Genomic DNA, 22444 nt, shown 5'->3' with positions numbered 1-22444 from the left:
GGCCTCCACTAACGAATTGTATAGAATCTAATTCGAAACAACTTGTAAGGATATTTTGAGGGGAGGAGAGGGGCGACAAAGACTGAGTCCTCAAATCATGGTGGAACTAGTTGCAAAGGAGCCCCACTCTTCTATTAAGTTATGGAGGGAGGCACTTCTACGCATTCGAGAGGCGAAGGGCCTATACCAGCGAATTATTGTAGAATCCAAACTAGGAATAACTTGTAAAGATACCGCGAGGGGAGTCCTTTTCTTGCCGCATTCAAAACATTGCATTTGATTATTTTTTCTCTTTTTCTCATTCTTGAAAATGTAAAAATACTTCGCATTGATAGAGAGGACAATTCAATTGTTGACTAGGTAGCCAATAAGACTAGGGAAGTTACTCGGGTACTAATTTGGTAAGGGAAATGTCCCTTACCCATAGAGCTAGTGAATATTACGTTGTTGGATGCAATCGATCGCAACAGCTTGGACTAGGTTGTAAACTTTAGCGAATTCTTTGGCTCATATATATATTGAATAGTTTCAAGTTATCATGAATTATTTGCATAAAAGTAAATAATTTTCTATTATTATTTTTCACTTTGCATAACAAATCAAATCTAACTATATTTCATTGAATTATCGTGGCAATTTATATTTTTGTGAAGAAAGTCTGTCGAATGATAATTTATTAAGTTTCAAGCAAATAATTAAAATATAATAATCTAAAAAGATAAGAGAGGTAGGGTGACAAGTTGAATATAAACCCCACACTTGGCTGAATATAAACGGACAACAATAAAATAAGAAACATATCAAATAAATAATAATATATACAATCATTCAAGCAAATATAAGAACGTTAGAGAAGGAGGGATGGTCTTAGAAACAAATCTTTCTCTTAACTACAATTAATAACACCACACAAAAAAGAAATTACAATAAGAAGCTTAATTGAGAAGCAGGGCTGCAACTCGCAACACAAAGATCCTAAAGGATAACAAAAGAAAGAGAGACAAGGGCTTACAACACCAAAAATAAGACAAACACACCCAAACCAATCAAATCCAATCATTAAAATGAGTAAAATAATACAACTAGCACTATAATAATTAAGAAACTCAAGCATCACATAACTATAACGGACACTAGAAAAGTATTGCTTTTTTTCTTTCTAAATGAGAACAAAAGAAATAGATTCATTATTCAATAGTGTACGGATATAAATCTTATTATGCGAAATTTATATATTTATATATTTAAGAACGTATTCGGCATCGACTCCTAAATACTGCAGACTTCTTTCAATAAATCTACGTCTTTTGTGAAAGTTCGTCGTTGGGACCTTCACAGACAGGAAGTCGGCAGCGTCGATCATATGGAACTCTGACGGCAACGACATCGTAGTCTTCTGGACCTTTCTTCTATGTCTCTCCTCTTTGCTGCTCTTTTTGCAATTAGAACCCCCTAGGGTTTAAACCTTCGTCTTCGATCGACAGGCACTCCTCTGGCTCAACGAGGTACGAGAAGAAACGAGCAAGAGAGCGATAGAGAATGGTGTTCGGGCAAGTAGTGATCGGGCCGCCGGGGTCAGGAAAGACCACTTACTGCAACGGAATGGCCGATTTCCTCAAGCTCATAGGAAGGTAATCGATTTCCCTTTCCCCGGGGCTTTGATCGAAGCAGTTCTTGTTGTGTTCTAGTTTGATAAGGTTTTTATGTATTGGGAGTTCCTAGTTTTGTGTGTGTAAATTTCTGTTTGTATTGATGGGTAACAGTGTTACTTTGTGTACTTGCAAGGGATCAATTTTCGTGATGCTTATTATACTAGTTGAAGTTGCACGGCGTGCCATCTTTTCATTTGAAATGCATTGCAAAGTACTGTAGATTTGAATTATTCTGTTTCTAGTGAACTTGCAGGGTCATCTATAAACCCTAATCCTTGGTGGTGAGGTTTTTGTTGCCGTTCACTGTTTAATTGCTGTTCCTCGCAGGAAAGTAGCTGTTATCAATCTTGATCCTGCAAATGATGCATTGCCGTATCCTTTCCGCTTAAGGTACTGTTGGAGTTAACATTTTGTTTGGGTTTATATGGTTAATGTCTTGTACGACTTCTTTCCATAATGCGAGAATGGTTTCTTAACAAGACAACTAGATATGAATGTGCTCTGAATATCGAGGATCTCGTAAAACTTAATGATGTCATGGCTGAACATTCCCTTGGTCCTAATGGAGGTTGAACCAGATGAACGACTTTCGACATTTCACAGTTCATTTATTAGTTGTTCTGTACATGCTATATACTTTTTCATGAGGGTCCATATCGCGTGCTTCCCTTTTAACATTTTTCATATTGCATTTCATTTGTTTGCTAGGTCTTATTTATTGCATGGACTACTTGGAGAAAAATGTCGATTGGCTGCTGTCCAAATTGAAGCCTCTTATTGACGGTAAGTTAAAAGGACTGTTGGTGATTGAGTAGCAATGTAGGAAGGCATGTTTTGTAATAACACAAGTTTAGTGCTGCAACCTTTGCAGTTTGTTTGCATCCGTTGTTTGATATGCATAAGTGCTGACACTGATAATACTTCAGTGTCAAGCGTCATACTATAGAGTAAATTTTTTTATCATTGGACACTACTTTTATTTAAGAAATTGCAACAACATCTACAAGCATGATGTAGATTGCTAGTGTATTGCCACATATGGTTGGACCTTTTTCTCATGATTTTATTATTGCTGCAACACTCTATGCTAGAAACTGATTTGTACAGACACATGGTTGCAATAACCATTTGTATTTTATTTATTACTGAATCTACCAAAGTGATTATTTTGTGACTGGTTTGGTTTTTTATCATGCTCTTTTATATCTCTTGAATGGGCTTCTTAACTAGCATTCTGTTAATTGAGCCTTTTTTTTTCTAGTTAGCACATTTAAGCTACTATAAGCTCAAGCACTTTAACTAGTTTGTCTAACATTTTAACACTGCAGATCATTACCTACTATTTGATTTTCCCGGCCAAGTTGAACTTTTCTTCCTTCACTCAAATGCTAGAAATGTCATCAACAAACTCATCAAGAAGTTGAACCTGCGGGTATGCAAGTTTTAGAGTTAACCTCTAAAGGATCTCAATAGCAAATACTATAGTACCTTTCACTCCCTTTCTCCATATTCTCCAGCTGACTGCTGTCCATCTAGTTGATGCCCATCTATGTTGTGATCCTGGGAAATATGTGAGTGCCTTGCTTCTTTCTCTATCAACAATGTTACATTTGGAACTCCCTCATATCAATGTTCTGTCTAAGATTGACCTCATCGAGAGCTATGGAAAACTAGGTATTATCTATCTCTTGTAGTTTTGAGGTGAATATGTGGTCGTAATTTATGGTCTATAGTTTTTTAACTTTAAACTGGAGTACTTAGGTTGATACTTTTCTTTGGCAGCTTTCAACCTTGACTTCTACACTGATGTTGAAGATCTATCTTATTTACAACGCCATCTTGATCAGGATCCTCGTTCAGCTAAGTACAGGTGCATTTTTCTCTATGCTTCCTGCAGGTTTTTTTGTTTATTGATTTCTGTCGGCAATTTAGGCATGTTGGCTTGATATTGTTTGTTGTTAGCCTATTCTGTCAAGTTGCTGTTTAGCTCTTTGGTTCCTTATTAAAATATGCCTGCGGATGGCAACATATAATCTCCAACATGTCTATATGATTAGAATCTGGTTATACCTCGCGGGATTAAATTCATTGATAATAGACCAGAAGCAACTTAATTTTAAGTTATCCATCATTGTCGTAATCCTCTTAAGATAGAATATCTTTTTAATAATATATTTGAGATTATAGTGCGAAACTGTAACAGCAGTGTCAATTTCCATTTCCTCTTGGCTTGTTTATGAAAAATGGTTTTTAGTCTTCTAGAGTTTAGGACAAACCATTGGAAAATCTAAATCGGAGAGAGGGATATCTTTTATCTTTAAGGCATGGGCCAATCAAACAAGCTAATATAGGAGGCATAGTGTTGTAGTAGTGATGTTTAGTCCTGAAGAGAAACAATCTTCTGACAAAGTGCTATTTCACGACTTGTAAGATTCTGTTGGAATTTTTCTGTTATACCAGATTGACTTAGCTATGAAATTGCCGATGATGTTAGACACTAGCTAGGGAGGGTAGTTCATTTATAGACTGAGTTTGCAATCAAAGTTTGGAGTACCTGTTTTATGATTCTTTGGCTTACTAAAACTTTGTATTAGTGTTTGGTGATTCACTATTTTTGGAGTAACATATGACATATACTGGTAGTTTCTTTTACCTAAAAGATTGAAGTGAAGCATCTTTTATGAAGATGGTTTAGGTACATCCGTATATATGAAGATACTTATAGCTTGATCCAAGAATTCCTTCTGCTTGAATTCCAATTGTTGCTATAATTGCTAACAAAATGATAATTTTTTCATGTAAACATAGTATCAATATGTTGATCCTTAGCTAAACTGACCACAGTAAACTCACTAAGGAGCTCTGCGATGTTATTGAAGATTTTGGCCTGGTCAACTTCTCAACTTTAGACATTCAGGTCTGTATGCCTATTCTTTTTATGTACAATTTTACATTTGGTAAGTAAATGCAGTTACAGGTTGGACATAAACGATCTGTTTCCAGGACAAAGAAAGCGTTGGAAATCTTGTGAAGTTGATAGATAAAAGTAATGGATATATATTTTCTAGCATAGAGGGCAGTGTCGTTGAATTTAGCAAAATTGCTGCAGCGCCTCTTGACTGGGACTACTATAGATATCCTTTTTTAATGGTTCATCCTCCTTACTCTATTATTATCTGTACATTTCTGTGGTGATGACCAACAAATATATTGTTTCTGGGGAAGTGCTATTCAAGGTCCATAGTAGTTCCTACCGGAAAAAGATAAATCAGAATGCACACCTTTCAGTTAAATTCTATATAAAGATTCAAGACCCTCTGATATTATGATATATAAAGTAGGAATCATCCTGATGTTAAACTTAGAAACTTAAAAGGCGTTGAAATATGTTGCACCAATACATCGATTTCTTCAAGAAGTTAGGTTCATGGCTATGTTAAAGAAAGGAGAAATTACATTTCATACCTTAAATTTCCACAAATTTATAGGTCCAAATCTTACATTTTTCAGTGTATTTTTTGTGCCCATGTTTGAGATTTTATTCCCATTTAATCAAATTGTTGGAAATGTATGCGAAACAAAATATCCCATTAGAGTTGAACTTTATTTTTGGAAAACCATCTTGTATCCTTTTAGAGGAAGATCCTTCCAGAAAGATAGGTAGGATATATTCGGAAGATCTGATATAATATTCTTTCGTTGATACCTTTGTGATGGTCAAGGTTAAGTTGGAGTGTTTTCATAGAATAGAGTCCAAACATGAGGTTCAAAATGTAAATCCTGAAAAGGTAGGATGTATAAATTGTGAAAAGTTGTGAAATGCAACTTCCCTGAAAAAGGCAACAATCTGACTTTCTAAATACTCTTAAATCTTAATATTCACCAAATCATGAAAATGACCCAGGTAATGCCATTGTTAGCTTTTGTACATGTTGCCTTTTGACACATGCTAGCTTTTGATACATGTAACGATTGCAAGATCTAAACTGTACCTGAAAGCTGCAACAGTTCATCTATCTTATACTTGAAGAGCTGATGTAATGTGTCTGATTATATGTTACAGTCTTTTGCAGATATGTAAATTAAAAGGGCAATCTATTATGTGAAAAGGACTCTAATATAAGTTGTTTAGTGTCCAAGCAAAGCACTTCTATTTTTCTGAATGATGTGTTCACTGCATGACTGATCCGAGGGGATTACTCTTGGGTGGATACAAAGAATTGTAAAGTTACCTAATTTTAGGGGAAAACCGAAAGACTGTGAGGTACCTTTTAGTTGTTATCATAAAATTTCTAAACTATCTCTGCTGGTGATTTTCTTTCTGCAGTTCAGGTATGTGCTATGTAAACTATAAAGCACTTCTGTCTAACTGATATAGATGAGTCATGACTGTTAAGTTTACAGTGCATGGTCTACTGATGGTTATGTAATAAAATACTGTCTCCTTATGTTCTTCCAATTTCCAAGTGCTTCACCTTGACAGGCAGTTACAACAGCAGCAGTGCAGGAAAAATATATGAAGGATGATGAACATTTTCAAGGCTAATCAAGAGGGTATGCTCTGACACCAGATACCCTTTCAACTTGCTCAAAGTTGTGAAGGTAAAATTTTTGTTGGCTTGATAGGACTTTTTTTCCTTCAATATATTGTTTCAGTTGGCAATAAACAAATAAATATTTTTTGGTCAAACAGCTGCTGTAGACATCTGGCCTTAGTAAAGGTAATTGACTAATTGTTCTTGGTCTTCCTTGTACTTTTCCTTTTGGATCTGATTCTTTGAGTTGAAGTTTCTGAAGTTCAAGAGATTTAGACCCCTTTTTAGATTGACAATAAAGATCTTGTACAAAGTGCAACCAGTTTGGTATCTTGTTTCATAAAGTTTGGAACCTGCTAGTTGTTTCATAGTTCATAGTTTCAGAAGAAGCACATTGATCTTAGTGAGCAAATTAGGTTTATATAAAATATTATTTTCCAGATGTTTGCTCAATCTTAATGGTTTGACTTTGCAAATATAATATATGTGAACCCATATTTCGATGCCATACTGCCACTTCTTAAATAGTAAATTTTAGACAAGATTTCTGGGTAAAATTTAAGTTTGCATGCAACAAATTTATAACGATAGTACTAAAATTTGGCTGCTTGTTTCCATTTACTCTGGGAACAAGGATAAGCTTTGATGCATATGGACCCTGTTGCGTTCACATGTGTAACAATTAGCTCAACATGAGCACTTCTATGATATACTGCCATGAATGCTTTGTAAACTTCTTTAGCTTTAACCAATGAGCTCAAGGCAGGAATTCCTCACCAGAGAAAGATCAGGGAAAATGGGTTCATTTGATATTTGTACATTGATTTTATGAGTTCTGCGTATACATCATGGCTGCAGGAGTTTCTCCCTCATTTTTGTTATTCCTTCTTTTGTATTTGCAATCTTTCTTAATAGTGTTGTACGGCAAATTGACAAATTTGATATGTAAGAAGAGTTGACAATGTATGCTGTCATTGTTCTTTTTTCTGGTTTCCTGTTTCCTTACTACATATCCTTGAATATTGAGAGAACTTTCATCAATTCAGTTCTTATAGTCTACTTACCTATATGCACTAGCATATGGAGTTGTCTACTGCATATGTGGTTTCATTCGTGACGACTAAACAATCAGCAATGTTTTTAGAAGTTTCATTGCTGTAGCTTCAATAGTCTGTATTACATTTTAGGAGATGTTTATGTATATGTCAACTCAACAATAGGTGATACTGTTGTTGTTGTGTAACTTCCCTTTCTAACCTGTTTTCTCTTCAGTTTTCTCCAGGCTGCTGTTGCATTGTGCATGGCTGCTCTTTCTCTCGAACCAATTGCGGTGGTCTCGGAAACAGTTGGTCTATTTTCTCCCTGTAATTATCTTAGTCTTTCACTTGTAATAGAGCAAAACGTTTTATCTGAAACTTGTATTACATTTCCTTGTGCATTTTTCTTTCCATTTATCTTGTTTACCTCCTTCTATGTGGCTAACATTTACTCGGTAAAGCTTTGAGAATTGTCCAGCCAGCAAAACGTTTGGCTAACACATCAAAATTTTGATCTCCAATGTCAATATATATGAACCATAATTGGCATCAATGCCTCGGATACGAGACCAGAACAAGATTTTTTTTAATCTGTGATTAGAAGGATAGTCAAAGTATAAACTCATATTGTGTATACAAAAGATATAATTTGCTGCATATTGTGTGTATATGGCTATATGCTCAACCAACAAATAGATTCACACAAAGAGAATTCTTTCACGAAGTTAATTAATGGACTTGTGAGTTAACGCACCAACTAACTCACAAATAATCCTGCTTCAAACAGTTAATGATGCAAAATTTAGAACGCAAACCTAAATACAATATGTAGATATTGTACAAGTATATGGATACATAAAATCAAGCACACCAACCAATCCATATATCTGAAAATGAAATGGCAGTCTCAAACCCTAGAAAGATTTGAAACTTTTAACAGACTGGTCTCACCGTAGAGTTATAGCTGGATGATAGATATTTCAAAAAAGTTATACCTATAGGAACTCTGAAATGCTTCACAATTAAGCTTGAAAACTGGCAACCTCATAGAAGCAGGATATCTCATATACAATCAATAACACAAGGCATAATTACACCATGAGATAGACGTCAGGAGATGTAGAAAAAATTACCCATGACACGTGACAAGTCACAAATATGAGCAAGATAAATATCTCTCATAAAATGGTAAGCTAAAGATGTACATATTTCACAAAATAATCAACCGAGGAAACCTATGACACACTAAACTCGCTCTTTATTCAACAAACCAGGATTCCTGTTCTTTAGTAGAAAAAACCTGGTGAAGCAAGTGTATAAGTACTAGGCAACGTCAAAGCTGGAAGTCAATCATCGAGTTCTACGACTTAGCGGTCTCTTATATGAAGGAGATGATCTGTCCTTTGCGACATCAACCAGATCTTTGAAAAGTAAATCCTCAGTTTTGCCTTGTTTGGTTGTGGGTGATGTGTCCTGACCATGCAAATGATGTGGGATGTGCTGTTGATTACCATTAGTGTGTCTCTCACCCAGAGACAAGTTTTGAGTTGGCGTTAGCAGTCCATTGTAAGTTGGTCCTGGCTTTCCACTAGATAAAGCCTGCTGCTGAAAGTATTGCTGCCTTTGACCATATTTTGCAGGAGGTGGAGGTAAAGAACAAGCAGATTGTGTTTCCCAAGGTGCCTTTGGAAGATCAACTGCAGTACTCTTTGTTGATTGAACAGGCTCGTCATATTTGGGTAGACTGTGGAACACAGATGATGGAGTTGAGATGCTATTTGTGGGAAGGGAAGATACAGGTAAGTTGGGCTGAGAAGGTGTGCTGGGGTGGGCATCAGATGGTCTTTCTAATCTGTAGGCATTCCCACTGAGAAAATCGACTTCACCTAACTCTGTGCTAACTGGTTTCTTTGACAATGGTGGTGGAGGAGGTAAGTCGGACTGAGAAGGTACGCTGGGGTGGGCATCAGATGGTCTTTCTGATCTGCAGGCATTTTTGCTGAGAAAATCAACTACGCCTAACTCCATGCCAACTGGCTTCTTTGATGACGGTTGTGGTGGAGGAATCAGAGGGCTTGTATATACATTCTCATTATAAGATTTCCTTCTCTGCTCTGCTGCACTGTCCCTTGCACTCCTAGAATAATGGAGTTAAAGAAAAGGTGTGTTAAGCGCACAAACTTTGCTCACACCAAATTATTTGAGACATGTAAATGGCTAGCATTTATAGAATAAATGCTGGCAACTACAACTAGATGATGGAAGTCTGGCACCAATTTAAGAACTAAGAATACTAATGTGTATGCTACAGAATGCAGTTCATGATTTTAAACTGTACTACAGTCCACTAAGCAGTTAAGAAATGTCTACAAACAGACCTGTGGGAAAAGACATACATTCAGCACTATGTAGGTGTTACAAGATGAAGACATTAATCTTAAGACGCACACTTTCAGCACTATGAAGAAATATCTACAAACAGACTATGTAAGATGAGATTTCATATTTCATTTACTTGGTCATCATTGTGTGTATATGTACCATAATAATTGAATTCAGGCACTTTCAGAGATAGCATTTGCAACCTTTCCATGGAGAGGTTTGAAATGCTCCGATAAAGAGAGTCATGACAATAATGCACCATTGGATGATCATTACCTTGCATTCCAATTGGACAGTGAGGTAACTTTTCTTGCCAATGCGACAACATGTTATACAAAATGAATATGCATAACATGATCATGATTATTAATTAATGGTGACAGTGAGTTTTAATATACTATTTCAGCTCCATCTTATACTGATTACAATTCCTACTTGACAAGAAAAAAAATTCTATTACAATAAGATGTTTATTATCTATGCAATTCTTCTTCCTCCTATAAACTTTCTTAAAAGAACACCGTCCATTGAAAGAATAAGGCTCCATAAGAAAATATAGAAACCTAATACAATACCTGCGTGAAAGTTGAGCAAGATCATCCTCCAACTCATCATCCTCATGGTTTACATTAATGATAGGGGCAACGGACGCCAGTGTAGTTCCACCAGTATGAGTTCCCTGATTTACATTAACAGCAGGGACAGAAGTATCCACTAATGCTCCGCTGGTGGGAGGACTTCCTTTTGCTATGTTATCATGTCGTTCAAGTACATGCTGCAAGTGATCATTTAAAGCCAGATACTGAAATAAATGTCCCTCATCCCTGCAGATTAGCGACAGTAAAATTATCAATTTAATGGTATAGTTCCAACGGATAATATTTTCAGAATAGATAAACATAAACTACATCCATACACAGTGTTATTCACGAGATCCATGACTCGCTTTTGATAAGTGCGGCACTGCTCTACAAGCTCAACAATAACATCTTGTTTTAGATCCTGCAATGAGAAGCATGTTATAGTTTGCAAAAATAGTTCAGATTCAGAAGAGTCAAACTATTTTTTTTAATGTACAGAAAGTAGTGTCAATCCAGCTAATCAATTAGGCTGCTTGGTGTCTGTCACTGCTGGAAGGGGCCAACTCATGTTTTGCAATAACATCAACCTTCATAATTCCAAAACACTACTATGACTTGGCTTGCTTTTTAGAGCATATTTATTCAAATAAACATGACTACAGTAATTAACAAAGAAAACCTGACTGTTTTTTATGTGACAATTTGCTCCCAATAAAATTGCCTATGTTGAGAGGGAGGGAGGGAGCCTATTTCTTCGAAAACAAGATCCTTCTGTTGCCAACCAAACAGTAGACAAACATCTTCATGATAGGTAAAACAATGGGTTAGCATATGAAGAACCAATAAATTGCATTCTAGCAAAGGGACCTCGAACAAACTCCTGGAAAGAGGAAGAGGCCCTGCTTTTTTATGTTCCTACTTTGACAATGTGTCGCCTGTTTGGGTCCACAAGGCAGTAAGTAGAAAGACAAATTGTTCATTGAATTGAATATCAAGAATGATTTAACTATTTAAGTACTAGGTGAGGTGGCTTTATATGATCAATAGAAAAAAAAAACTAACTAAATAAATTAGATTCATGCACCAAAGTACATGCACTGTGAGAATAGATCGATATTATCTCTGACCATATTGAAAATCAGTGAAACCTTGTGATACTTTCTACCTGTTAAAAATCACATGAAGTAAAGGTTTGTCCTAAAAATACTCAGTTGTAAGTGCATATTCACTCGTCCTATCTACTACTAAGCCATAGTATCAAGTCTTACACTAATACTTAAAAAACAAGTTTCACATTTGCCTCTAGAATTTTTTATCTTTGAAAATCACCAAATCCTCAACCACTAGAACTTTCCTACTATCCTTCTTTCAGACTTTTCAGTTAAATTTCAGCTGCCTTTCCTTTTCAAGCTCCCTAACAACCAAGGTTACCTAACTTCACTGCAGCGAATGACAAAAAATTATTCACTGTTTCCATCGTTCTCAAGTTTTGACAAGTATACTTGCTAAGCCATCATGGCTCTACTGAGCATTTCTTTTTTTCTAAACAATGCTTGTTGTCCTTAAGCAGATTCCCAAATTAGTTTTAAGAAAAACCTCTATAAGAAAGTGACAAGTGCACTCAAATGACAAAAGGCTTGCTAAAGTAATTCTGCAAAAACTAGATCACTCCAAAAGCAATATCTTCACTGCCGCTGTTCAAATTTTTTCTGATTGGTAAACGGACAAAACTATCAACTAAACATCAACGCCAATAAAATTGAAAATACTATAAGAACTTTTAGTAGTAAATGGAAGCTAGTTTACATAATCTACATATTGATCCTAGATAAATCATTTGAACAAACACGGAGAGTTTTCTCAATGTACAATTCTGTAAGAAAAATGTTGAATTTCATAATGGCCTTTGAATATTCCAAGGCAATCTACAGGAGAAAACTACCTGAGGATTTTTATGATCCAAAGCATTAAGCATATCAGCTAATACATCTGCTATCTCTCGAGCATTTTGAATGTCATCTGAGCTGCATAAAGTAAAAAAGAAATGTTTATTCCTTCACGATGTCGGAGTAAAAAGATACAAGTTGGAAGCCACAAAGCCATTTTGCCAGTGCTTCAGAGTTTCTAAATTAAGTATAAAGTTCTCCTGTCGAAAATGTTGGTTTATCAAAACATAAACACAACGAGGGGACATAAATGAGCCTAGCTGGAGAGAACCAGGCTACGCTCAAGAGTCTACAAAAGACAACGTTGAACGTGAACAAGCCAATAACTACCTTGCAGATACCAATAAGATACCTCAGAGCATTAACATCAGATTGAAGAGAAGTTTCTAGAGCAGCATCTTCATAGGTTAATTCAGCAGACTGATGCCCCACAGGATGAGTTTGGGGAGGGATAAACAATGGTACCGTTTCATCTGTACGAGGTGGAAATTCTACTCCAGCAGCCTATAGAGACAAGAGCATCAAATTCTGCTATGCCATGGTTTAGTTTACCGATGTAATTAAATCAGCCATGAGAAAAAGATGTCTGCTGAAGTAGCTAAAAGATGAGATCCACATATTACTGAGAAGCAGAGCAGGCAGAATTAAGGCATATATGGAAGATAGGAGAATACGAACAAATATATTTAAAATACGAACTTTAAACTTGCAAGAAACATGAGTTATTGTTCAAAAAGACTGCTTGTATAGGTGAATCCAAATACACAAATTTCTTCAGCTTTCCACTTAAATTCCATCAATAAAATTTATATCTGTAATAATGTGAAAGAGATTTAAACTTGTATAACTTATATAAAGAAAAGCTCCTTCTTTATGTATCTTTTTTTTTAATGTAAGATAAGTTCAATCACATGAGGTTAAAATGATAAAACTACCATCTGAAACCATACTTTTCAAATTCTTATTTCTAGTATCTCCCCGTTACAGGCCGATCAAAATCATGTTTAGTATAGCATAAGTATATCCAAATACATTCTATATAAAAGAGAGACTTGGTAATATAATACAAATTATATTACTAACACCCAGTATTGGTGCTTTTGACAAATTTAAGCAAATAAGAAAATGTCATTACACTAAAAAGCATATCAATGTGAAAGGAGAATGCAACTCTATGGAACATATATCACATTTGTCGCCCTAACCCATCTACCATTTATATATATATAGCATATGTATATATTGATTTAGCAGCTCTTTCCAAAATATGTGAATGTAAATAAAAAGCATGTCCTAGATAAGCTTCACAGCAGAGAGGTAATGGAGGCAGGCTTCATTATGCCATCACTACTAGATGAAAAAACCAGATATGCAAAGAGTAAACCTGGTAATTCCAACTAGTACTTTGATAAGACAGAGGGATAACTGGGACGATACTGACACAAAAAGATAAACATGGGAAAAACACAGTTGAAAAAGTATTGAAAGAACAGCAGGGGAAAAGAAAACATTTATGTAGAGACATAAATGGAAAATGGAAGAACAAGATGTATGCTATACCCTCAGTTCTTGGTATGCAGCATGGTACTCCGGATATCTTCCACTTGCTCCTCCAAAAGCATCATTCCATGTGTTTATCAGAATCAATATCTTCTCTCTCACATTTAAGTCAGGCTGCACAAGTAAACTTATAGAAACTGATATAGACCTGAGGAGGATGTAGATTCGTAAAGTTGTATTGATTGGTAAAGACTCCTACCTTTTTCTTAACTATTTTCACCATTTCATGTAATATATCACGGTCAACAATTTGCTGGTGAACATAATCCCCGCAATTTTTACTTAGAGCCTCCAACACCTGAATTAGTAATTTTCATAAGAAAAAAAATATTATTAGCAAAACAGAATAGATTGCTAACAGATTATATAAAAAGGAAGTGCAATATACTCACAAAGAGAGACAGAAACTGTATTTTCGGATTCTTGCTTCCTAGACGCTTCTTAAGCAACTTAATGGCATCCTTAGTCTGTCTGCACTTCATTGAAAATTCACAAACGTTAATTACTACATTCAAGAAGCAAACAGCATAATGTAATGACAATCATGTAAAGCTTAAAAATGGATATGAAATTCTCTCGGTGATCAGACACAAACACGTCAATGCCATATATGCATATGGAATAGTTTAGATTTAAGGACTTTTATAAGCATCCTCAAAGCAGAATACAACACATATGATCAAAAGTAGGCCACATCATGGTAACTCAAGGGAGGAAACAGTCTATATCTGAAGAATTTATTAATATTTAATTTGTAACGTCTAATATTCTTGGAAAATTTACATATGATACACTGTTTTTTAACGAAATTGTAATTTATACTCTACAATTTTACTATTTATAAATCGAGTCCTATGATTTACTAAATATGTGCAGAAAATATCTTATGTTAGATTTAAAAATTTTAAATTAACATCGTTTGGGCAGATAAGAATATTCCATCAAAATGAATATATTTCTTAAAAATGACTAAAATATTCTTAGTTCCTTCATCATCTTTTTCTCTATTCCTTATTCTCTCTTTGGATACAACATAATTACTTCTTCCTCCTTGAGCAAATTAGATCAGATCAAAAAAAGGGAAATTCTTCTCCTCCGGTGACTCTCTTCTTCTCCACATATTAGGTATAGCTTGGGTTTAGTATTTATTTAGATATAGCTTAGACTTTTATTTAGGCATAGCTTGGGCTTTTAGTTTTTTTTATAAAGAGAACCTCTCTTCTCCTCCACATGAAAATTGAAATGAGCAAATTCTAGAACGTTTTGTGTTCTGAGTTGAGATGGATTTGGTAACCTAATATCAGTTAGGTAAAGGTTGGGTTTGGTTGAGTTGGATTGGATTGAGTTATATTGAGTTTGGTTAAATTGAATAAACATAACTTAGCTAAGGGTATTCTCGTAATCTTTCTAGTATAGTTAACTTAATCTGCAATCAGCATATCTAATAATAGAGTGTTCTCTACATATATTTATTAAATCATAGAACTCGACTTGCAAACAGTGAAAAATATAGGGTGTAAATCACAATTTCATTAAAAAGCAGGGTGTCATATGCAAATTTCCCAATATTTTTAATCTAATGTGAAGTAAATTAATGAAGGCAATCAACCTCACAACAGATTAGAGATGACTGCCTGCCACTTCTTGCAACTTGTGTAAACAAGATTAATTTACAAATATTTAGAAAATCCCTTCTTGTGGTTCAAATGCAAAAGCAAATTCACATTAAATTCAGGTGCACAAGGCACAAACAGTAATCAAACATCTCCTTATCTACCAGACAACAAGATATAGAAAAAGGAGACAACTTTGACGAACAAAGTATCAAATCAAACAGATCAAGAAATCGAAAGACAGCAAGAGTCGTCACCTGGGATCCATGTTAATAATGTCACACAGCTCCAGGTTGATCCCCCAATCGGGACCGATCAACGAGGCGCTCGTCGCGCTCTCGACCCACGCCACTGCAGTAGCCATCAGAAAGCGCCTACAAGACCAAACCCAACAATGTGAATTCCCCTTGTAAGAGAAACCCTAATCTCACGCAGATTAAAAGCAACAGCCTCTCAAAACCCCTTACAACCCCAAGTCAAGATCTTTCTCACATTTCCCCATTCAATCGTCAAAACCCAAAGATAACAACGAAAAAAGAAGGTAAAACTCACCGAGCAAGAAGCGCCGATCGATGTCGAAAGAATAAGATCGTCAAGAGAAGACCAACAAGAATCCAACCGCTGGATTCGAATGAGGGAGAGGAGATCGTGCTCGGGTGTTCCCCAAGAATCTAAAGCTTAGATAGAGAGAGAGATGGGATTGTGGAGTTTATAGTGGGAAAGAAGTCGCCCGTGGTTGAAGACCAACGAGAAGATAGAGAAAGAGAGATTTGGACTTCCCGTTGCACACTCTTCTTGAATTGGTTAATCTCCCCCCAAGGAAATGGATCGGCTGCATCCCTGGTCGTAGGAAACCGCTAAAATTCAGTAAATCAATCAAAACAAATTAGAAATCCCCTCTTTTTTGCAGAATTATCCAATTTTTGTTTAATTTTACAAAATTAATTAAATCCAGCAAAAATCTCTAAATTAGTATTCGGTAAATTTCATTATACCCTTTTGTTAAAATTAATATGCTTCATTAGTCTTAATATTTCTCGCCGTAAATAAATTGTTAAATTAGTAAGCTATCTTTGCCAACCTTAAAATATTATTTATAATTATTCTAACATTCTTCACCTAATTACTAAGCTACTAATTAAGAGATATAAGAGGGTATATGTTCAATAATTTTTATTTTTACGATTGGCTAATCATTGTAATTTGGTGTTGTGCACAATAGAGATTAAGCACTTAATTTTGAAGTATACAAATTACAATTGGCATTATTTACTATTTGCAAATTATGTCCCTAGTAAAAAAGAAATATAGAAATATATGCATGTAAATGACTAAAAAAATCTTCAAGTTTTGATAATAATGAAATTAAACTCCTGTGACCGCCCTTATGTAAATTATGCACACTCCGTTATAGAAATATATGTGTAGTATAAAAACTAGACGCACTCCGTTTTTAAGAGCTTAATTTTAAGATTACTAAAATTTTTAAATTGTTTCTTCTATGCAAATAGAAATATTTGAAAGGTCTCCACCCAGCTCCTCGGGCGTCCGCTGCTATCATGTATCTCTTATCTGCTTTTCCTTTCGTATTTTTATACCATATCTATCGCGAGGCAAATTATTCAGCTGATTGACTCTCAAACTATGGTAGGAATATGACTTTTAACTGTACCTGGGAGAGCTTTTTTCCCCCCTCGGTCCTATCTATTCTGATTGTTGATGTAAGTAGTGCTTGCGGGCGAAGTTGATTAATAGATTTGCCTTTTTATCTTAAAAGAAAAAAAAAACTCTTGGATGCAGGAAGTTCCTGCATCCATGGGTGCAGGGTCTGCTGCGTCCTACTTGGTGTTACTTGTGAGAATTGAATTCAACCGACCCACATATTAATTTTGTCTCTGGCCAATTACTTGGATTGACTCCAGAGACCTTCCACTCCTTCCATTTGGTGAGAAAAAAATAATAAAAAATTTACTAAGAGGAAAAAAAAAAAAGGAGAAGAAATTATGCAAGTCTTTAATTTATCTTTTCAAATTCTTCCTTCTTCATCTATGGATTGGTAAGAAAAGGAGAAAAAGAATAGGAATTTTTTACATAATTCTCACTGAAAACTTCCAAAAAATTATAATTGTCACAAAAAGATTTTGACTCTTTTAGAATTTTCATTATGGTTAATTTTAACAGAATATTTCTAATAGATTATTAGTATCAAAGTTAATAAACACATGTAGATGAGTACAATATCTTTATTTAGACTAAAAAATTTATCACACATAGAATAAGATGTATTTTTGTTGTATTATTGTAATAGGTATAATACTGGATAGCTTTAAAACTACTTTTAATAATTTATATGAGGGTAAATAGTTCTTTTATCAAAGTTGGTTTTAATTATGATTAGTTAGATTTAATTAAATTAATGATATTTTTAAAAGAACACAATAATTTTGGTGGCGATTATGATATTTTAAAGGTTTTCAGTGATAATTATGTAAAATTCTAAGAAAATAATAAGAGAAAAAGATGAGAAAAAAAATGAAAAGTTCTTTCTCTCACTTTCTCTCTATTTTCAGAGAAAAAAGAACATTTCTCTACCCCTAAATTTCTCTCTCCTCTTATATTCTCTTGTGGCGGTAATAATCTAATTTTAAAAGTCACAATAAATTCCATCCAAAATAAGTAAATATATTAAATTAATTTACTAATTACATAATGTAAAATTCTGTATAGTCGAGTTTAATGTTGGATATTATCTTCTTAAGATTAATTTGTACTTCTAGAATGCACTAAAAAAGAAGCACCTATTCGAATGCATTGTTAAACCTGAATGATGTTCTACTTTCTCAAATACATACAAAAGACTTTAACCAAACTTGATTGAATCAACAAAATTTAGCAAAAAAAAAAATGCAACTAGTAGCCTATTTATAGGATTAAATAGGCTCGATGAAAGGATGCGAATGATTGGATCTGGTTATGAATGAATGCATCATTTCGAGTCTGAACCGATTAACAATTTTTTTTATTACGAGATACACCATTGAGGGTTCACCAACCAACATTAACTATTCTAATCGAAGGAACACACGACTTTGTGTTTAATTGAACCCGACTCGAATTAGACTATATCCAAACATGTATTAGGCAAAAAATAATAATTTTTGGGCTTTATCAATGCATGAACCAAACTGAGACAAGTCAATCGGTGCACGTGTCTGATTTAATTTATATAATATCATTTACCCACAAAATATGTGTCTTTTTTGGAGCCCAAATTCCATAAGAAGTTTGACACTTATATATCATACTAATATTTCTTAAATATCTAGTATAGTACTAAACTTACTTCTCTTTATTTTTTCTAAAGCCAATTTATATTCACTTCTCTTCATAAATTTGAATAGAAGAATATACGACAATAAAATACTATTTGAGCTAAATTAATTCTACTATTAATTCATCGTTATGTTAATAACGTGTGAGTCCCACTTATAACTTAGCCAAATTTCCAACATTCTCTTCTATTTCTTTTTCCTCCTTATCACTAACTTAATTTTCCTTAATTGCTTAGCCATAAACCCAGACATTAGCTCATCTACTATTCTTATCCTAAACAAGCAATTCAACTCGATTTATACAATAATTTTCCCAATATTTTTACATGTGCTAGTTAATCCAAAAGTTTAAATTGTTAAGTAACAAATCAACAATATACTTCGAGCACATAATCAAGAAATTCTATAGATTTTCGAAGAAAAATCATACTTAAAATCTTCGGCGAAAATAAAAATCATATCAATTTTCTCAACTCTGTGCATCATTTATGTATATATATAACTCTCTACTACACAGTGTTTGTTTAGGTACAGAGCCTTCATTTCAAAAACATACTAAGGAAAAGAAAAGGGAAAATATAACATAATATGATACACATATATTTTCCATCAATTTTTTATGTGTATGGATTTCCTCTCTGAAGAGGAGTGATGGCCTTCAACTCTCCCTGGATTTGCTTCTATTGATCTTGAAGAAAGAACAGCATCCTTTCATTTTCCTGCAGAGAAGAATGAGGAAGTCATACTCTTGATCTGAAACATTTGCATAATTATTCTTTTATTTTTGTTCAATTATCATCTGATCAAGAACACTTTGTTCTTAAAAAAAATGTAATTAATTTATAACCAAAATAAAAAAAAAACTAATTAGAGAAACAGAGCAGAGAAGAACAGAGCATACTGCTATCTCAAATTATTTTTTAAAAAAAAATTCTATCAAGACATAGAAATCTACTCAAAGAAGTAGACTTTACCTGCTTGCGCTTCTCATCTTGGAAGTAATACTACTACTTGAGCTGCTGCTAGTCGTGCTGCTTCCTTCCTCGCTCATCATCACCATCATCGTCTTCTCAGTCTTAATCTTCCAACCTTGTCCGTGATCCAAATCCTTCTTCCCCTCCGCCGCCATCGGCTTCGGCGAGATCTTCGCACTTGAGCTAAAGCTACTCAACCTCTTCTTCCTGTCTCCCATGGCCAGCGGCATGAATAGCTTCACAAGCAGCTCTGGATCGAGGTAGTATCGCTTTCTCATCCTTCTTTTCTTCTCCTTCTTCTCCTTATTCTTGGGCGATTCATGGGCCTCCTCTACTGCTGGCAATCCCGGTTCGGGCTTCGGCATCGGTGCCGGCGTCGGCACCGGCTGAGACTCGACGAGGTCTCTGAGCGAGAGCTCGTAGGCGGCCTCGGGCATGGCCCGGACCATCTCGAGCATCTCGTGGCGGTGTCTCTCGATCGCCTGAGCTCGAGGGGATGGATGGAGATGGTTGAAGTCGCCTATCCGGCCACGGATTGGAAAGAGAGGAGCAGCGATCGGCTTGGGTTGGGGATTGGTGGGAGCTCTTCTCGACCATGCGCCGCCGGACTTGATCGTGCCGGTGGATTTGACGAACTGACTCTGGTCGGATTTAATCCTCTCTGCCCATTTGTCATACTCCATTGATAGAGAGGAGAAGAGAGATCTCGATAGAAAGAGGAAGAGAAAGGGGGGGAAGCACGGGATATATTTATGTGTATAATTTTCAACGGCTAATAACTCAAGTTTGAAGACGAGAGAGTCGTGATTACGTACGAAATATTTGATCGATTGCATGTCGGACGGCGGTTGGAAACTATAACCCAAGAAGTCGTCGGTTTCTAGAAGAGGGCGCACGTGGGCGTGTGCAATTGGTCAAGAACAGCGGCAGTGTTTCCATTTTCTTCAAGGAATTGGATGGCTAATTCTAGAAATAAATCCTGTGCATCAACTAAATCGTCATCTTCCAATGATTATAACAATAAAATTAAATAAATTTTTTTTAACGAATAATTAAATATATCAATGAATTAATTTAAATTAACCATAATGACTATAATATCTCTAAAAAAGTAACTTGTCCTAAGTAAAAAATAAAAATAAAAATAAAAATACAAGATGTTTTTCAACCCTTTTATTCTTATTTTTTTGATCAAGTAATGGATAGAACTTGAATTATTGATCTTTTTGGCTAACTTTTATTTCTCTAACCAGAATATTAGTGTCTATAGAGTAACTGGATTGGATAATATAAGCTCTTTAATAAGCAATAATTTCTATCACCTCATGAATCCATGACTCAGCATATCAATGTTTAGGCCAACCCAGTGGAAACGTATATTTGACCTTTGGTAGTCGATAAAGATTAAAGAAAGAACATCATACCACTAGCTATTCTAGAAATAAAAAGGACAAATATTACTTCCTAATTATTTTATTTTTCAATTTGGGACTTTTAATTTGTTTTAGATGTCCCTGTCCTTATCTTAAGCAGACAGCGGCAGAATGCAGGAGCCACTGGATTAGGATCTTGAAGTGGATCTGGGAATTAAATTAAAAGCTTTAATTTGACTTCCAACAGCTACACCCACCAAGCTAAATAAAGCTGCAGTTTTGTTAATTCTTAGTCAAGAAAATAATTTATGGGAATACTTATATTTTTTATTCAATAAGAGATAGGAATAGGGTGGGGTTGGAGAGGAGACGAAGGGGGATAATTACAGCAGACATTGCCAAAAGGTCATTAGAGGACATTAGAGAGGAGAATAAAAATAATAACCTCCTCTACCTCCAGATGTATGAGAGGGAGAGGGAGAGGGAGATGGAGAGTTCTATGTAAGTCAAAAGTCTTTCTTCTAAAGATTCTATGGTTTCTTTCTTTCTACAGAGAATCCACCACCATAATAGTCCAAGGAGGTGATTAGCACAGCTCTGTAAGGTGGCCTCGAATGAAGCTCCTCCTCCAAAGCGAATAGTATATGTGGGAAGGGATGACGAAAGCGATGACAAAGCTAGAGAAGAATGGCAGAAGTAAACCGTAGCTTGACAACAGATTCATTGAGTGGCAAAGGGGGGCAGGAAAAGCCTTTTTCGAGCAAATTAAAAGATCTCCTGTATGGACTTTGTCGGAAATAGTCAACTAAAAGTATGTCTTCACTTTGAGGGTAGAGATATCTTCCAAAGGATGGTGGAGCAATCCAACTTAGACGAGCTTTTGAAGCAGGAGAGAGTTGAAAGAGACGATGAAGAAGGAATTTGTAGCTGTGAATCTCCAAAACATCACATATGGAGAGGTCACCAGCAACCTCATAGAGGACTTTTAATCTGGGTCTACCTCAGGAATTAATCTTATCATGGTCATCCTTTCTAGGCCATATTAAGCTGGCGAGGTCCTTACGGAGGCCAAAATGATGGGAGAAGGAAAGAAAGACACAATAAAATGGGATTGGAGAGAAGCATCCTCTACGTAACAGTCAAACCAAAACCTAATATAATCCCCTCTACTCGAGTAAAAGGAGGAACCAACAAAGAAGTGGAGGGCAACCTTGAGCCCACCTTTCCAAGTAGCAAAGTCAATGAGTCCTTGAGAGTGAAGGTATCTTATGGTAGAGCTAGAGTATGACTTCCCTCCAAATAGAGGGTCTATGATCCAGTAGCTTCCCCCTCATCTATTAGATAGATTTAGAGGTGATAATCTAGAGGTGATTATTGGGTGCTCGACCTGTTATGCATATCTATTTTTATTATTTTTAATTTTACATTAGATATTTAGTAAGCTGAATATTAATATATA

At 35.3% G+C, this 22444-nt stretch overlaps 3 protein-coding genes across 11 annotated transcripts; 1 reads left to right on the top strand and 2 right to left on the bottom strand.

Annotated features, from left to right (window-relative positions):
- The first annotated feature begins 1322 nt into the window (after window positions 1-1322).
- On the top strand, window positions 1323-7639 carry LOC140794984 (GPN-loop GTPase QQT1). 9 transcript variants are annotated; one of them, XM_073147324.1, is made up of 12 exons: window positions 1323-1388; window positions 1485-1631; window positions 1980-2024; window positions 2141-2220; window positions 2361-2435; window positions 2981-3084; window positions 3170-3326; window positions 3435-3522; window positions 4497-4569; window positions 6136-6254; window positions 6346-6373; window positions 7460-7639. In XM_073147324.1, exons 2-10 carry the CDS (start codon window positions 1540-1542, stop codon window positions 6196-6198), a joined length of 777 nt encoding a protein of 258 aa, XP_073003425.1. In that variant the 5' UTR covers window positions 1323-1388; window positions 1485-1539; the 3' UTR covers window positions 6199-6254; window positions 6346-6373; window positions 7460-7639. The 9 variants fall into 9 exon arrangements, with proteins under 9 accessions (XP_073003425.1, XP_073003419.1, XP_073003421.1 ...); XM_073147320.1 differs by lacking the exon at window positions 1323-1388 and adding an exon at window positions 4656-4786 and having other exon boundaries at window positions 1392-1631; window positions 6144-6254; XM_073147322.1 differs by lacking the exon at window positions 1323-1388 and adding an exon at window positions 4656-4786 and having other exon boundaries at window positions 1432-1631; window positions 6144-6254; window positions 7470-7639.
- A 629-nt stretch (window positions 7640-8268) lies between these two features.
- On the bottom strand, window positions 8269-16087 carry LOC140794983 (TOM1-like protein 3). Its single transcript, XM_073147316.1, has 10 exons — window positions 15859-16087; window positions 15564-15680; window positions 14086-14164; window positions 13893-13991; window positions 13694-13807; window positions 12486-12637; window positions 12130-12211; window positions 10523-10608; window positions 10182-10430; window positions 8269-9361 (listed from the first exon to the last, which is right to left on the bottom strand). Exons 2-10 carry the CDS (start codon window positions 15668-15670, stop codon window positions 8575-8577), a joined length of 1755 nt encoding a protein of 584 aa, XP_073003417.1. The 5' UTR covers window positions 15671-15680; window positions 15859-16087; the 3' UTR covers window positions 8269-8574.
- Window positions 16088-19102: 3015 nt separating this feature from the next.
- On the bottom strand, window positions 19103-20382 carry LOC140795261 (uncharacterized). Its single transcript, XM_073147738.1, has 2 exons — window positions 19613-20382; window positions 19103-19357 (listed from the first exon to the last, which is right to left on the bottom strand). Exons 1-2 carry the CDS (start codon window positions 20293-20295, stop codon window positions 19297-19299), a joined length of 744 nt encoding a protein of 247 aa, XP_073003839.1. The 5' UTR covers window positions 20296-20382; the 3' UTR covers window positions 19103-19296.
- Window positions 20383-22444: the final 2062 nt, after the last annotated feature.

Source organism: Typha latifolia, chromosome 9 (assembly GCF_019914945.1).
Source record: "Typha latifolia isolate L0001 chromosome 9, TyphaL0001v2, whole genome shotgun sequence".
NCBI lineage: Eukaryota > Viridiplantae > Streptophyta > Magnoliopsida > Poales > Typhaceae > Typha > Typha latifolia.
This window is presented reverse-complemented; position numbering and strand designations above follow the sequence as displayed.

Coding starts and splice junctions, on each gene's coding strand:
- LOC140794984 (XM_073147318.1), top strand. CDS start 1,540: ATGGTGTTCGGGCAAGTAGTGATCGGGCCGCCGGGGTCAGGAAAGACC. Junction 2,436..2,980: donor ATTGAAGCCTCTTATTGACG/GTAAGTTAAAAG, acceptor TTAACACTGCAG/ATCATTACCTACTATTTGAT. Junction 3,327..3,434: donor CGAGAGCTATGGAAAACTAG/GTATTATCTATC, acceptor TTTCTTTGGCAG/CTTTCAACCTTGACTTCTAC.
- LOC140794983 (XM_073147316.1), bottom strand. CDS start 15,670: ATGGCTACTGCAGTGGCGTGGGTCGAGAGCGCGACGAGCGCCTCGTTG. Junction 12,638..13,693: donor CTGCATACCAAGAACTGAGG/GTATAGCATACA, acceptor TTGTCTCTATAG/GCTGCTGGAGTAGAATTTCC. Junction 9,362..10,181: donor CTTGCTCAACTTTCACGCAG/GTATTGTATTAG, acceptor CCATTATTCTAG/GAGTGCAAGGGACAGTGCAG.
- LOC140795261 (XM_073147738.1), bottom strand. CDS start 20,295: ATGGAGTATGACAAATGGGCAGAGAGGATTAAATCCGACCAGAGTCAG. Junction 19,358..19,612: donor AAGATGAGAAGCGCAAGCAG/GTAAAGTCTACT, acceptor TCTTCTCTGCAG/GAAAATGAAAGGATGCTGTT.